At 38.9% G+C, this 17,892-nt stretch overlaps 1 protein-coding gene and 1 long non-coding RNA gene across 2 annotated transcripts in view; both read left to right on the plus strand.

Moving 5' to 3' along the window:
* LOC115224006 (E3 ubiquitin-protein ligase RNF19A) overlaps positions 1-8,527 on the plus strand; it is a 142,061-nt gene extending 133,534 nt beyond the window's left edge. Inside the window, exon 12 of the mRNA XM_036512823.1 lies at positions 8,270-8,527. Coding sequence (XP_036368716.1) covers positions 8,270-8,303 — 34 coding nt within the window. The 3' untranslated portion in view covers positions 8,304-8,527. The remainder of the gene's footprint in view (positions 1-8,269) is intronic.
* Positions 3,633-7,239, plus strand: LOC118767742. The gene is made up of 2 exons (XR_005003652.1): positions 3,633-5,188; positions 5,435-7,239. It is a non-coding gene; the product is annotated as an uncharacterized LOC118767742 (long non-coding RNA).
* Positions 8,528-17,892: the final 9,365 nt, after the last annotated feature.

The raw sequence follows: 17,892 nt of genomic DNA on the forward strand, positions 1-17,892 counted from the left end.
ACCTTCATTCTTTGGAGGTGGATGAAGTACCAGTCGCATACTGGGAGTTGATAGAATCAACTTACCTCATTCCCTTAGGAATTGCCAGCATTGTGCCAATATTAGAAGCATTATTATTGGTAGAACATCAGAACTCTGGAGATTCTTAGTTGAAATCCTGTCAGAGATTAACAAAAGAAGTGTCTGTCAAATCCTGATTTCATTTCAAACTGTGTGATTAAACTCCTTTCATTAAAATTTGTGGCCATGGGATTTAATAAAAACCAGCAAGTATTTGTTCTCCTTATGTTTTTTGAGTTCAAACCTTGCCGAAGTCAGTTTTTGCTATTCAATCCTCCACCATCAATGAAATAAAGTCCCAATTTAGTACAAGGGCCAATGGTACCAACTACCCTTCCACCATTCTCAGAATTGCTGGCCTTGTCTTGAAATTAGAAACAGTTACAGGGGCATTGCATTGATCTGAGTATTGGATAAAATACTCTGCCCTCTTTTTTTTTCTTCTGAATTTCTCTGTCCTGAGTTCAAATCCTGCCTTTCATGCTGGTGCACTTGATAAAGAACTGGGATCAATAGTCTTGACTAACCACCACCTTTTCCCTCAAAATTGCTGGCCTTGTGCCTCAATTAGAGACTGTTGGGGATGGGGGGTGCGAATGGAGAGCAAGAATTTTTTGATATGCAAGATCCAAGTTTTGGTTTCAAATTCCAGTTGGAATTGCTTCAATGAAGACCTTTTGGCCGGTGTAAGGAGCACAACTTGTTTCCTTTCTCCTGGCTATTTTGTATATTTGCAATAATAATAATAATAATAATAATAGTTTGATATGGTCACATGACTACAAAATTTGGTGGGATGGAGGAAGCGGTGTGGTTAGTGTAATAAAGCTGATATTTTATTGACCCCAGGATGATGGAAGTAAAGTTGACTTCACTGCAGTCTGAACTCACTACCTAGATGGTTTCACCCAAATACCACCAGATAGTTTGTCCAATGCTTAACTGGTTCTCTGTTATTTTGTCACTTCTCTTTTTCATATAATTTGTTAATGTGGTATAATAATAATAATAATAATAATAATAATAATTTCTGATTTAGGCACAAGGTCAGCAATTTTGAAAGGAAGGAAGTTTGTTGATGCCGTTGACCCCAGTAGCCAACTGGTATTTTATTTTATTGACCCCCCCCCCCATTCCCCAAAGGAGGAGAGGCAAAGTTGCTCTTGAAAGGATTCGAACTTGGAATGCAGCACTGGAAGAAATTCCTCAAAAGCATTTTTGTGATACTCTGAGTCTGTCAGTCCATTGCTTAATAATAATAATAATAATAATAATAATAATAATTATAATGATTCGTTCTACTCTAGGCACAAGACCTGAATGTTTTGAGGGAAGGGGTAAGTTGGTTATATTGACCCTCCCCCTAGCTTGATTGGTACGCTGTAACAGTGGACATCAAACTGTAAAAGCCCTCCCTGCCAGAGGTGAGACAAGAGCTTGGTGTAGTCTTCTGACTTTCCAGCTCCTGTCAAACTGTCCAACCCATGCCAGCATTGAAAAACGGATGTTAAATGAGGATGAAATGCTTTGTATTTGAACAGAAATAGATTAAGAAAGGAGTTAGGGGTTTGACCCAAATCCCTGCTGGTTGGTTGGTTGGTTGGTTGGTTTATATGTCTGTAGGGAATAAACATGGAAGGGTATGAGTTTTAGGGATTAGAGGGTGTAAGGAAAATAGTTTGATGCAGGGGTATATAAGCTGGTATATTTAAGGGCTTCAACTAAGGACTGGTAAGAGCCCTGTACAACAACTTGGCACCAGTGGACAAATACATCTAAAGTAGTTTGGTTCCATTCTCCTATAGCTTTTGTTAATCTTCCTTCAATTGGAATCTTGTTTTCTCTTAATCCCAAGAAGATAAAAGGCAAAGTTGATCCCCAATGTGATTTCAGCTCAGAACATAAAGATCCGTAAGAAATACCACAAAGTATTGTTGTTTTGTTTCTGTAACAATTCTGCCAATCAAATGCTTTAATGCTTAGGTATGTATGTAATCTCTCCCTCTCTCTCTCTCTCTTGCTCTCCTTTTGTCATTTTCTAGATCCAACCCCCATCTTGCTCCACTTCCAAAGTGGTGTTTCCCATTATTTTGACATAATCCAGACCAATTCTTCTTCTTTGCCCCCTGTCCCCTTAATTCTCCTAACCCCCCCAGGCTGACCTCTCCTACTCTCTTCCCCCACCCCACCCCCGCCGTCTCTGACAGGTCATCTGTTTGTTCAGGTGGACCTAATAATATTAGATGAAAAATACTCGGATCTCCACAAACGTGGCACCTGGGCCTTCAGTCAGTGTGGCACACGACACCTGTAAAACCACGCAACCAACTATGCAGCAGCAGTAGTAGTAGTAGTAATATCAGTGGTGGTAATAATAATAATAATGATGTGTGTATACATAATACTTATCTAAAGATATTCATTTTGACATACTGGATGTGTGTATATATATGTGTGTGTGTGTGTATATTAATGCCACATTCATTCATTTACTGTGATATTCAAAGGAAGCTCATCATAGTCTTGTAAGTTTGAGGGTTTAATAATCTAGATTTTTTTTCCCTTTTTCTATTGTCCCCTTTTTTTTTTTTCTTATCTCCCTAATTTGTTGGTCAACCATATTTCTCACGTTACACTGTGATAATGGTGGTGATGATGGTGATGATGGAGAAAGAAGAGCAAGTGAATGAGTGAGCGACAGAGGGAGAGCTAGGGTGCCTCTTGTACTGTAACAGAATGAATATTATTTTCAAAGCTGCTTTAATCTCCATCGTTTGCTAAACCCTGTTTATCCATCATCATTCTGTCTGTCTGTCAGTCTCTCTCTGTGGTTGTCTGTTCAATATGGATCACAGCTCACATCCCCAAAATAAGTACTTCTTTGTGTTCCTGCGAGAAAATTCTTGGCTTTTGCTTTTACCACATGAAGCTTAACTGGGCACAAGTTTGGCAATGGCCATGTGGTTCAGTTTAGTCTGCAAGTGCATCGTGCTGGGTTCAATGGCACTGTGAGGCACTTTGGGCGAGTGCCTTCTGCCACATCCATATGTAGTGGTGGTGTGTGTGTGTGTGTATATATATATATATATATTATATATATATATATATATATATATATGTATATTTGATGGTTGCTTGAAGAATGATGCTAATAGATTTAGATCTATCTATCTCTAAGCTGTAGGATGTTGCACAAGCACTCAGCTCTGAGCCCACTACTTCTTACAGCAGAAACAGCTGTGAGCTAATGACAGTGATTATGTAACACCTGTCCTTTTGACATCATTAACTGATATACATACACATTTATATATATATATATATATATATATATATATATACACATAATCACATTTATGTGTGTGTAGTGTATGTTCTTATGCATGTCTCTGTCAATCTTTCTGTATAATCCATGTCTTCTCTCTCTCTCTGTCACTATATATATACATATATATATATACTTTATTTAAAAGCAGCAGAAAATTCAACAAAACCTGTTACCCTGAGTTTCACGTTCCCGTTCGTCGGACAGTTTTTGCTAGTATATATATATATATATATATATATATATATATATATATATATATATATATAATGTAATTCTCACATACATGCATACCTGTATGATATCTAGGTGTGAAGTTGGCTCAAATGAATGACAAAAAGCATGTCTGTGTTCATATCCGCTGCCACCATCCAGTTCCCATTATGGAGGCAGTTTACCACCAAGTTTCAACAGCCATTGTTGTTGTTGTTGTTGTTGTTGTTATTGTTGTTACTACTACTACTCTTACTACTGCTACTACGACTGCTGCATCAGCTTCTTTCTGCTGCTGCAAACTTTTAACTTGTGCAGATTTTCGCATATTTGCTCTCTTTCTCTCTCTCTCTCTCTGTCGGCGCTTGCACCGACGGTGCCAGCTGCTGACAAATACTTTCGACTTCATAAGCTTTGAGTAAACTATTGGCAGCAGACCTGACCTAAATTTCTAAACAGATTCTTCCACAAACTCTGTGGAAAATAACAAGTCTTTGCCCCTCTTCCTTCTCCACCACCTGCTACCCCTCCCTCAGTCCCCACCGTTCTTGTGCCGCATTTCTTCTTGTTTGAATTTATTTTTCTTATGCGGTTGATTGGCAAAATCAGAAGAACCCCCCCAAAAAAAAAGAAGTTTGGCTGAAACCCTTTTATCTTTCTGGGACATTGATCTTATTAACATCCCTGACCATTTCTCCTCCATCAAAATCTGGACCCCCTTTCCAACTTTCCCTTTAATTATATGAAAGGCTTAATTGGTTGGCAGAATCAATGGAACAGCAACAGACCAAATCCATTTTTAATGTTCTGAGTTTAAATTCTTTGAAGGTTGGCTTTGCAATTTTGTTCTGGTGTCGACAAAACATCCACCAGCCAAGTACTACACGAACCCCACTCCTACCATACATCAAGTCTGTTTCGATACTTTTCTTTTCTTGTTTAACCCCCAGATGACCCCCAGTTGTGCAGATGCTTTTGATTCTTATTTTTTTTTCTGTTTGAGGGAGACATGGCTGCTATTTTTATCAGGTCTCATGACCATTTAGAGATTCTCCCATTTCGGTTCATCGTATTTTCAAGGTGCTGATTTGACAAGAGTTCGTAGTTCCAGGCTAATTACCACACAGTAATTAATTCTGTCTAATTAACCTCTCTTCTTGCTTTCTCCCTTTTCCCCAACTCTCTCTCTCTTTTTCTCTACATACATAGTTGCATACATATATATATATATATATATATATATATATATAATATATATATTGTTGGAAACACTCCAGTTGTAACTCTTGACACTTGCTAGAGCCTAACAAATGTTATACACAAAACCTGAAGGCCAGGGTAACTGAGGTTTTGCTCTCATTTCTAACTCTAAACATATATATATATATATACACACACACACGCACACACATATACACTGTTGATAGGCCAGTGACTGCAGTATTTGTCCTAAGATAACATCTCTTCTGGACATAACGTGTTGCAAACAATATCTACTGCAGTAACTTGCTTATCAGCAATGTATATACATCAAGTATAATACACAGATAGCATATTTATATTTAAAGCTGCTACCAGTTGCATATATATGTATATATATATATATATACAACAATAATATTAAGGAATGACCCTGACAGGCCGTTCAACTCACTTGAAAAGAGCAGCTAAACTCAAACTGAAAAATAGTAGTAATTCTGAAACTAAAGGAGAAATGAAAACATAATATTATTGTTGAATATATTATATAGTCTGTGACTATTTCTACTTTCTCACTTGACCGCTGGTTGCAGAAAATTTTTCTTGAATTTTTTTGCTACCCTTATATTGATTAAGATATATATATATATATATTGGAAATATAATTAAATTAGTTCCTAAGGCAGTTGTCAATCGATAGACTTACAATCAAATTACCAATTTACACGAAACTTCTAATTACTTGTTCGTTATAATCAGCTATAAACACACTACCCCTCTCCCCCATCTCTCTATAAATGTCCTTTCTCCCTTTTTGTTAAAAAGGTGACGGCACAATTTTTAAGCCTTATTAAATCTCAGAACGATGTGCCTCGTTTTAAACAGGACGACAAAACACACACACACACACAGAGGTTTTTATACCTGATTTATGACTTGTGTGATGTTTCTCTCCTTTGCTCAAAGTAGAACTGACGAGTCAGAGCTAGCTGACCACCAACAGCTTCTTCTTTATTTTGTTGCCATTGGTGACACTCAAAGAAATTCATCATATGTTTTAAAGAATATTATAGGTTATTGAAACATGGCTGTGTTCTGGGATGTAAAATCTGGAAATGTTTTGTGTTCACATCAATGATAGAAATTGTTGCCTCCATCAAGTTGGTTTAGGAGAGGCCATTCCTTTCAGAGCTCTTGATGACCGATGGTCAAAATTTCTTGATGAATAGGACTAGGAGACTGATTTGAACTTGGCTTGCCAGGAGCTCACTTCCTCTCTGTGGTGCTTACATGAATGAACGTGTGATGTTGGGGGAATCTAACACAGTCAGTGCAAAAGTAAATAGACACTATCATTTTTGGAAGATTTATTTCTCTTATTATTTTTTATTATATTTGGATATTTATTGCTCAAAGAAGAAGTTTCTTTCTAATTGCTCTGCCAAAGTAGCCAAGTTGATGGAGGTACTTTACAGAAATACGCTGGCTCGTTTGGTATTGCTCCGCAGTATCAGCTGCCTTACCAACAGGGGATTATTTTCAACAATCTCTTGGATGGCCCAAAGACACCTGTCAAAGGGCCCCAGGTCTTTCACAGCCAGATGCTGTTGGTTCCATCCCTTTCCAGGTGAATTGAACAATCACTCTGTGGACTGTGTGGCAAGACGAATCCCTAGGTTTTTGTACAATCTTATGCTCGTCAATTCCAACAATGGATTGTCCTGCAAATATGCCTTCTTTGAAAATCAAATCATTCTTTGCACCATGGCTAATTGCAATAAACAATTAATATACAAATTCGAAGCACCAGGGAAGTATCTTCACAGATAGAATGCTATAATGAAGACACATGTCTGTGGAGTGCTCAGCGACTTACACGTTAATTTCATGAGCAGGTTGTTCCGTTGATCAGATCAACCGGAACCCTCGTCATCGTAACCGACGGAGTGCTTCCATCCATGCTATAATGTAGGGAGTCTGTTATACTTGTGGTATTTGTGTGTGTGTGTGTAGACAGAGAGAGAGAGAGAGAAAGCTAATGTACATCATTAAAAAAAAACGATGCTTTTCAAAAGGTTTTTCTTTTTCAAATCTGTTTTGTTATTTCTGAAACCTAATTTCCTGTTCTGGGATTTTAGAGAAGTGCAGAACTCCGTAGTTGACCAAAGTTCTGGTCTTCTCACACAAACGGTATTGATTGTATTTATTTATAAAATTCTACATTGTGTGTGTGTGTGTGCCTGTTTTATCACCCAGGAGATCACTTAATACCTACTTGTTTTAAATCCTCTCCCAACATGCCCCACCAGTCATGCCTCATGAAGAAAATTGTTTAATTTTCTGAAGGCAGTTTATGACCTCGTTGCCTAGACAACACCACCAACAAAGAAGTGAAAAAAGGAAAATAACTGAATCTTTTGAAAGTCATACAGAGATTGTAAGAAGAATAATACAGACCCAGTCTAATTGCTTTCTTGATTAGGTGCTTTAATCTACGTTCTCGGTTCAAATCCTGCTGAGGTTCACTTTTGCTTTCATCCTCTTTTGGAAGGGTTTCATAATACAAGTACCAGTAATACGCTGTGTCCTGTAAGACAACTTGATCTTGTGCCTAGCTATATTGAAGCTATTCTCAATATTCCAATATTGACTTAGATTATGTTAACAAAGCTGAGGTGTGTATGTATATACATATATATATATGTGTGTGTGTGTGTGTATATATATGTGCTCATATTTATATAAGTGGGTGCTGTAAATATTGCCAATATGTATCTGAGTAAATATGTGTGTGTATACATACATGCATATCTAGAAGTGTTTGTTTGTGTGTGTGTATATATATAAATGTGTGTACATATGTCTATATGCATATATATAAATCTGTGTGTGTGTACATATATATATAAATGTGTGTACATATGTCTATATGCATATATATAAATCTGTGTGTGTGTGTATATATATAAATTTGTGTACATATGTCTATATGCATATATGTAAATCTGTGTGTATATATATATAAATATATATATATATATATGTCTGTGTATGTTACATAAAAACAAAATCTATATAAAAGATGGAGATGAGAGGAAAATTGCGGCCTGTGACTAAATTCACACAAAAAATAAGATTCTTTTATTCCTTTCCTTACCTAAAAAGAAAAAGAAAAAAATATTCTGATTCTGTGACAATGTCTACTGGTTTTCTTTGTTCCACTTGGATAACATCGCTTGTGGCCGCTGACTAGAATAGACCAAACCCAAAACTGAACTTTTTGTTCCACACGAATGAACATCGCTTGTGGTGGCCAACTAGAATAGACCAGCTATATTCTACAACTACTGAAGCTATAATTCTATGACTAACCCTAAAACAACAAAAAAAAGCCAAAAATGCAATCTATTTGAGCTTTTTTTTCTTTTTTTCTTTTCTTTTTTTTTTTTTTTTTTTTTTTTTTTTACCCAGTCAGGTTGTTTTATCAACTGAAGAACTTTGCTAAGAACTCTAATGAATTTATTATAAAAAACAATGCAAAGACACAAATACATGGACACACAGACATGCATACATATACAGAAAAAATATAAACCAAAAGGACTAAGAAGAAGAAGAAGAAGAAGAAGAAGAAAGAAAAGAGAAAACTGTCTGTCAATGAAGCTGTCAGTTTCTTGTAATATTGTGTAAATTCTGTTAATATTAAAAGAGAACAATGTTTTCCAATAATTATTCTGTCTGTTTTTACTGTTTTTTGTCTTTTTTTTAATTCAAAAATTGAAATAAAATAAACCATTTTTTTTATCTTCTTCATCCCCTTGAGAATTATTTAAAAAAAGTTTTTCTTGAGCCCTAGGACTTCCAAGACCAGTTACCTGGATTCTAAAAAAAAGGTAAAGACCCCCTTCGGTCATGAATGACCATGGGATTGCACCTAGAAAGTTACCCTCCTAGACACAAGTCCGGGCAAGGTTGTTCTTTATGGAAGACCAGCAGTCACCCATGCATACCAGCCTCTCCTCTCCACGCCACCAGTGTTATCCAAGGGAAAGACAAAGGGGCCGATACAGCCTGGCACCTGTGACGTTGCAACTCATTTCTACAGCTGAGTGAACTGGAGCAACGTGAAATAAAGTGCCTTGCTCAAGAACACAACACGCAGCCCAGTCCGGGATTTGAGCTCACAACCTCACGATCGTAAACTCGACGCTCTAACCACTGAGCCATGCGCCTTCACCTGGATTCTATGGCATATATATATATATATATATATATGATCGAGATCACAACACCTTCTTCCGAATGGGATGCCAGTTTGTTGCAAGTTTTGAGGGGAGTGGGGGACAAGTCGATTGCATTTGACCCCAGTGACTGACCTCCTGAATGGAGTAAAAGCAAGGTTGACTTTGGTGGGTTTTGAACTCAGCTCGTAAAGAGACTGAAGTAAATGTTGCCAAGCATTTTGCCTGGCATGTGAACAATTCTGCCAGCTCATTGCCTTCAAATTTTGGCACAAGGCCAGCAACTTCAGAGGAGTAGTCAAGTTGATTACATCTACCCAAGTATGATATTGACCCCTAAAGGATGAAAGGCAAAGTTGACCTCAGCAGAATTTGAGCTCAGAACGTAAAGACAGGTGAAATGTCGCTAAGCATCTTACCTGGTGTGTTAACGATCCTACCAACTTTGTCACCTTGAAATGATATAAAATTAAGTCAGTGATGGAACCTCTATGTAGTTACTTGTTGGATTTTCTGGTGGTAGTCTGGTATTTTTTATGTCTGCTATTTCAGTACAATTCTATGCATGCTTGAAACATTGGGAGGTTTTAGCTTTTTCAAAGTGGGTAGGTGGTGAGTGGGGGAAGGGGCATTGAGTATTTCTTTAAGAAAAATTAAACTTTAAAAAAAAAATATATAGGAATGGCTGTGTGGTAAGTAGCTTGCTAACCAACCACATGGTTCCGGGTTCAGTCCCACTGCGTGGCATCTTGGGCAAGGCGGTGCTCCAGTATGGCCGCAGTCAAATGACTGAAACAAGTAAAAGAAAGAGATATATTTCTCAGATTTGCATTTTTCTGTGTGGATAAAAAAATTCGGAAAAAAGTTACAAATTGAGAAATTGCTGTGGGGACAGGGGCAGGGAATGTGATTTCTGGGCAAAATCATATTGACCCACTTTTATATGACAAAACAATACATAGTTTGTGATCCTTTCTTAAGAAAGGACTTTCATGCAAATTGTACTCTCTCCTTTCACTTTTAAACAAACTATAACTTCCATTACACCAGTAATCCAGTTCACTATATATCAGCTGTGCCAATTCATCATCTGGAAAAGACTTTCTAACTAGAAAGGGTATGGCCTGGTCAGCCTGTAATGATATGCATAAGATCTGGTCATCAAATCTAAGTAGAGACTTCAAACTTGAAATCTTCAAAGCCACAGTCGAACCAATTCTACTATAGGGCTCAGAAACCTGGACGTTATCAAAGAAGCTTGAGAGGTGGTTGGAGGGAACCTACACTCGCCTCCTTATGAGAGCTCAAAATCTCTCGTGGAAGCGCCATCCAACCAAAATGCAAATATATGGAAAACTACCACCTGTGTCATCTCTTGTGAAAGGTAGGAGAGTCCAGTTTGCTGGACATTGTTGTAGAGCTGAAAAAGAAGTAATTTCTACTCTTCTCCTCTGGAAGCCATCTACTCGCAATACCAGAGGGCGCACACTCTCCTACCCTGATGTAATCTCCAGGGATACAGGCACCCAGCAACAGGACCTCCGTAATGCCATGATGGACCGTGAAGTCTGGCGTAGCATGGTAAATTCCATTGTCTCGACCACGGTCGAACAATGATGATGATGTGCCAATTCTGTCTGTAGGAAAGGAACAAATAATACAATGTGGTTGCTGGCCATAATGTCTGGACAATGCCAGGATGCATTGTTTGTATGTGTGTATATATGTATATATTTACAGGGTTGTTCAAAAAGAATGAACTGATTTCATTACACAATATTTTAATAAGGAAAAGCAAGAGAAACTTGTATTGAAACTGACCAGATCTTGCCTTTCACCTCAGCCCTACCATTTCATTCTAAAACTGAAAAATCACATCACTGAAACCTCTAAACTACAAGATAATGCAGGATTAATTCAAACCATTTTAAATAAACAAACATCACATTTGACAGAATAATCTGAACATTAAAGGGTTAATGTTTAAAGTATGTTTGTAAATCTTCATAATCAAATAGGTGTACAGGGTATTATTGGACTCCAAAAATCCGTCCGTACCGTTTTCTAACTTACACTCTATATTGAGTGAGAAAACGGTATGGGCGGATTTTTGGAGTCCAATAATACCCTGTCAGAAGCACTCCGTCGGTTACGACGATGAGGGTTCCGGTTGATCCAAATCAACGGAACAGCCTGCTCGTGAAATTAACGTGTAAGTGGCTGAGCACGCCACAGACACGTGTACCCTTAATGTAGTTCTCGGGGATATTCAGCGTGACACAGAGAGTGACAAGGCCGGCCCTTTGAAATACAAGTACAACAGAAACAGGAAGTAAGAGTGAGAGAAAGTTGTGGTGAAAGAGTACAGCAGGGATCACCTGCCGGAGCCTCGTAGAGCTTTAGGTGTTTTCACTCAATAAACACTCACAACTCCCGGTCTGGGAATCGAAACCGCGATCCTATGACTGTGAGTCCGCTGCCCTAACCACTGGGCCATTGCGCCTCCACTAATACCCTGTACACCTATTTGATTATGAAGATTTACAAACATACTTTCTCAGTGATACTCAGTTTACCTACCATTATAAATAATACCAAATGTTCTTTCTCAGACCTTTCATAATGTGATACAAGTCTTTGGTGTAGCAATTGCATGCGGCTGAAGAGGGCTTTTAAACTATCTGTTATGTCGATTATACATTGATGTAAGAATAATTTGTTTTATAAAGCTCGAAACATGTGTACCGCGACATCCTTTGTGTCCTGTTTTCCATTTTATTTCATTTGATACATACATCCTCTCACCTCTGCTACTACCTGGTATATACAGGTGTTTACATTTATCAAGTATTCACCCTGAATTTATTATATATATATATATATATATAGTTAATCCAAACAAGAAAACACAAAAAAACACAACAACGCAAGGACGTGGAACAAATATAGTATTATTCGACGCTCAGGGAAGAAGGAGGGCTTAACGTTTCGAGCGGAGCTCTTCGTCGGAAACATAGGAGAAGGAAAGATCCAGAGAAGGGAAGACAGGAAAAAAAATCGCCAATGGTACACACGAGGTCACATTTTGAAAATATATATATATATATATGTTATGTTTTTATATATATATAGGCGCAGGAGTGGCTGTGTGGTAAGTAGCTTGCTAACCAACCACATGGTTCTGGGTTCAGTCCCACTGCGTGGCATCTTGGGCAAGTGTCTTCTGCTATAGCCCCGGGCCGACCAATGCCTTGTGAGTGGATTTGGTAGACGGAAACTGAAAGAAGCCTGTCGTATATATGTATATATATATATATGTGTATGTGTGTGTGTTTGTCCCCCTAGCATTGCTTGACAACCGATGCTGGTGTGTTTACGTCCCCGTCACTTAGCAGTTCGGCAAAAGAGACTGATAGAATAAGTACTGGGCTTACAAAGAATAAGTCCCGGGGTCGATTTGCTCGACTAAAGGCGGTGCTCCAGCATGGCCACAGTCAAATGACTGAAACAAGTAAAAGAGTATATATATATATATATACAAGGGGGCACTGAAAAGTTCTTGGCTTTAAGGGTGTCGCAAAAAGCCTTCTGAGTTATTTTACATGGCTTAAAAAATGTGAAGAGCCGCTGCAATAAGTGTGTGAATCTGAGAAGGGAATATGTTGAATAAATTCGTAATTAACAAATCCCCCTGTATTTGATTTTATCCAAAGCCAGTCCCTTCTTGTATATATGAATGTCTGTCAATGTCCATCTGTAAGAAGCATGATACCCAAGTGCATTTTTAAGAAAAATACCTTGTGGTATTTATTCCATTGCTCCCTTACTCTCTCTTTTACTCTCTTTTACTTGTTTCAGTCATTTGACTATGCCATGCTGGAGCACCACCTTTAGTCGAGCAAATCGACCCCAGGACTTATTCTTTGTAAGCGCAGTACTTATTCTATTGGTCTCTTTTTGCCGAACCGCTAAGTGACGGGGACGTAAACACACCAGCATCGGTTGTCAAGCAATGCTAGGAGGACAAACACAAACACACACACATACACATATATATATATACATATATATATATATATATATATACGACAGGCTTCTTTCAGTTTCCGTCTACCAAATCCACTCACAAGGCTTTGGTCGGCCCGAGGCTATAGTAGAAGACACTTGCCCAAGATGCCACGCAGTGGGACTGAACCCGGAACCATGTGGTTGGTTAGCAAGCTACTTACCACACAGCCACTCCTGAAATATAATGAGAAAATAAAGACAAAAACATTTTGCTCTCCACCAAAATAGAATTCTGCTGTTGCAAAGGTTAAAAAATTTAAGCTTTACTAAAAATTATTGAGATTAATGTTAAATTGTTTCTCATGTATAACTAAACAGAAAAGTACTTCTAAACCACAAGATTCTGGGTTCAGTCCCACTGTGTGGTACCTTGGGCAAGTGTCTTCCACCGTAGCCTCGGACCAACCAAAGCCTTGTGAGTGGACGTTAAAGGTGGAAACTGAAAGAAGCCTGGCACATATACGTATATATGTGTGTCTTTGTGTTTGTCCCCCATCACAGCTTAGTGACCAGTTCTGGTTTGTTTCCTGAGCAGTTCAACTAAGAGTAACCAATATAAGAACCAGATTTACAAAAACAAAGTACAGTGGTTGATTTATTTCTTTCAAGGCGGTGCCACAGCTTGGCCACACTCTAATAGCTAAAATAAATAAAAGATAAAAACATTGTCATCATTTCACATCCGTTTTCCATGCTGGCATGGATTGGATGGTTTGACAGGAGCTGGTTTGACAAGGCGGCGAGCTGGCAGAAACGTTAGCGCGCCGGGCAAAATGCTTAGCGGTATTTCATCTGTCATTACGTTGTGAGTTCAAATTCCGCCGAGGTCGACTTTGCTTTTCATCCTTTCGGGGTCGATAAATTAAGTACCAGTTACGCACTGGGGTCGATGTAATCGACTTAATACCTATGTCTGTCCTTGTTTGTCCCCTCTGTGTTTAGCCCCTTGTGGGTAATAAAGAAATAGGTTTGACAGGAGCTGACAAGCCAGGGAGTTGCACCAGGTGCCAATTGTCAGCTTTGCTATGGTTTCTATAACTACATAACCTTCCTAATGCCAACCACTTTACAGAGTGTATTGGATGCTTTTTATGTGACACCGTGTGCACACACACACACACACACACACACAGTGGCGAACTGGGTCTAAAAAATTGGTTGCCTGGAGACTAAGGGGGCCCACCGGCAACTACGATGCTATCATTTAATTTCTTTTTTTGTTAAAAGTATTCTTTTCAACTGTCTCCAAACACAGCCAGGCTGAAATAATTAATACATTCTTCCAGGAGTGAATAACAAATTCTCAAACTTGAGGGGATGGGCTCCTTAGATACTAACAGGGGGCACCCCATATATAGATTCTAAATGCGGCGAGCTGGCAGAAACGTTAGCACGCCGGACGAAATGCGTAGCCGTATTTCATCTGCCGCTGCGTTCTGAGTTCAAATTCCGCCGAGGTCGACTTTGCCTTTCATCCTTTCGGGGTCGATAAATTAAGTACCAGTTACGCACTGAGGTTGATATAATCGACTTAATCCGTTTGTCTGTCCTTGTTTGTCCTCTCTGTGTTAAGCCCCTTGTGGGTAATAAACAAATACATATATAGATTCTAATGTATATACACAAGGAAAATAGCTGGTTATAGAATCTCAAGAGATCAGAGTAGTAACCATAGTAACAAGTAAAGTCAATCGCCACCATCCAAGTTGCTGGGGCATGTACTCACGACTGAAGACGAGCCAAGCAGTTCGAAACCCAGTTGGTCTCGTGATCCTGTTGTCTGTCGGAGAATGGTAGGGGTTCGATCCCCCTGCTAGCAATATATATTGTATATAAAGGGTGTAGCGTCGCGTCGATAGCCAGCTGGTGGAAGATCTGCCTGGGGTTAAACTAGTGCTAACATGGAACAGCCACTTTGACGAGGCGATTGACTTTAGTTTTATATATATATAGGCGCAGGAGTGGCTGTGTGGTAAGTAGCTTGCTAATCAACCACATGGTTCTGGGTTCAGTCCCACTGCGTGGCATCTTGGGCAAGTGTCTTCTACTATAGCCTCGGGCCGACCAATGCCATGTGAGTAGATTTGGTAGACGGAAACTGAAAGAAGCCTGTCATATATATGTATATATATATGTGTATGTGTGTGTATATGTTTGTGTCTGTGTTTGTCCCCCTAGCATTGCTTGACAACCGATGCTGTTGTGTTTACGTCCCCGTCACTTAGCGGTTCGGCAAAAGAGACTGATAGAATAAGTACTGGGCTTACAAAGAATAAGTCCCGGGGTCGATTTGCTCGACTAAAGGCTGTGCTCCAGCATGGCCGCAGTCAAATGACTGAAACAAGTAAAAGAGTAAAGAGTATATATATATATATATATAATAATAATAATAATAATAATAATAATTGTGTACAGTGCTCAGGTGCACTACAACTCATCTAAAGTGTATATATAATCAGGTGTAGTTTCGGCGGATTTCGGAAAGCATGAGGGCCTTAAAGGATGCAGTGTCATGGCAGTCAACAACTGACGCAGGCAGTTTGTTCCATGCTTCAGCAACTCTGAGCGTGAAGAAATGTTTCCGAAAGTCATGGGAGCTGTGTTGTTTTCTGACTTTGTAGGCATGTCCACGTGTGTTGGACACATGGAGATCAAAAAGGTGTTCAGTGTTGTTGTTGGTGAGGTGGTTGATAACTTTGTGGGTGTTTACCAAGTCCGTCGCCAGACGCCGGAGCTTCCGTGAATCCATGCCCAGGGAAACAAGGCGCTCAGAATATGGTAGGTGTCTGATGGAGGGTATGCGTTTGGTTGCACGTCTCTATCGCTTTCCAGACATCTGTACACTACTGCATGTGCTTTATATGCACTGTCTGACAAGTTGTGGTGCACCTGAGCACTGTATACAATAATTTCATTATATTATATATATAATATATATATATATATATACGGTGGTTGTCTACTCCTTATGCAGGGTCTGACTACCTTTCGTACTTACACCTTAAATCCATCATGGCGTCTGATGCGGCTTTTTAAACCAGACGATGTAATGAAAAGACACCCACATAGATTGCATATCTGATATGGACCACCAAGAGTTCCAGTTAAGTTCCGATCTTTGTGGATCTTAAAATGTCTTTTGAGGTCTCTGTTAGATTTGCCCACCTTCTGGCATTCATGGCATTAAAAGGTGTGCCACGGGTAAATAGGGGAGAGTAGTTTGTGGCGGTTCGTTTTTCATGGGTCCCTTTATACTTTTTTTATTATTTTTTTTTTTACATATAACTAGTTTAAGAATGATACAAGAATAGGGGCTTAATTAGTTTACAGCTGATAACAATTCCTGTTTGTCTTTCCACTCTGAAGCAAGTGGTTTCTTTTGTTCTGACAACTGTCTGAACGAACTCACACGGTTAAAAAAGCAAATGAGAAAAAGTGTACTCTTCAGATAAAGTAGAATTTATTTATTAATGGGAAGCCGATGATTCGCACGTGTGATTTATCCTATTTTGTGTGATTCTTCTGGTCAATAGTTCCAAGACGTGACAAAAAAATTGAACTTTTACCAAGAAAAATAAATAAATAAATGCAAGGGAAGTAACTCTGTGATGAGTTTTTCTGTTTCTCTACGTTCTGTAACCGGCTTTTTGAATTAAAAGAAAAAAAACCCTTTAATATGCTTGTTGCTCAATATTTTCCTCTGTTAAATCAGATATTTCCTAAGGTTATAGAGTAAACTCTAAATATAGTTATATGCTGCAAATAAACTAAAACACAGGCTGGAAAGTAGACCATTCTCCAATCCAAGTTGGACGTAGAGGATTCATATAATCTTCAAAGAACAGGGTTACTTTTGTTTTTGATTACTCCAAGCGACTGATTTATTTTGTTCTCGCAAAGGATCAATAACCCAAATTATTTTGAGATTAGCTTGTTTCCACACTATGGGGTCATCAGTTCAATCCCATAGCATGGAACTGTGGGTCATCATCATTCATCATTGTTCGACCGTGGTCGAGACAATGGAATTTACCATGCTACGCCAGACTTCACGGTCCATCATGGCATTGCGGAGGTCCTGTTGCTGGATGCCTGTATCCCTGGAGATTACATCAGAGTAAGTGGGTAAGTGTCCTCTACTAAAGCCCCAGGACGACCAGCGGGCGAAACTTTTTTTCCCACGAGAGTTTCGGACTCCAGTAATGAACTCATTTGCATACAGCTAATCAGAGCTCACCTTGATAATCCGAAAACTGTGTACGGCTACAGTACAGCCAGGTAGGCATAGAATGGTGTATCTCACTCTGTGGATACAGCATAGTAAGTCTCACAAAAGCACCACATTCCCCCCACCTTCACCATCCTCGTAGAATTTAAATTAGCAATGTACAAAATTAGGAAACTACATTCGTTAACATTTTCTCGTAAATTACGCAAATTGGCAACACTGGCGACGGACTTGGTAAACACCCACAAAGTTACCAACCACCTCACCAACAACAACACTGAACACCTTTTTTATCTCCATGTGTCTAACACACGTGGACATGCCTACAAAGTCAGAAAACAACACAGCTCCCATGACTTTCGGAAACATTTTTTCACGCTCAGAGTTACTGAAGCATGGAATAAACTGCCTGCGTCAGTTGTTGACTGCCATGACACTGCATCCTTTAAGGCCCTCATGCTTTCTGAAATCCGCCGAAACTACACCTGATTATATATGCACTTTAGATGAGTTGTAGTGCACCTGAGCACTGTACACAATGTTTATTATTATTATTA

Source organism: Octopus sinensis, linkage group LG24, assembly GCF_006345805.1.
Source record: "Octopus sinensis linkage group LG24, ASM634580v1, whole genome shotgun sequence".
Taxonomy (NCBI): domain Eukaryota; kingdom Metazoa; phylum Mollusca; class Cephalopoda; order Octopoda; family Octopodidae; genus Octopus; species Octopus sinensis.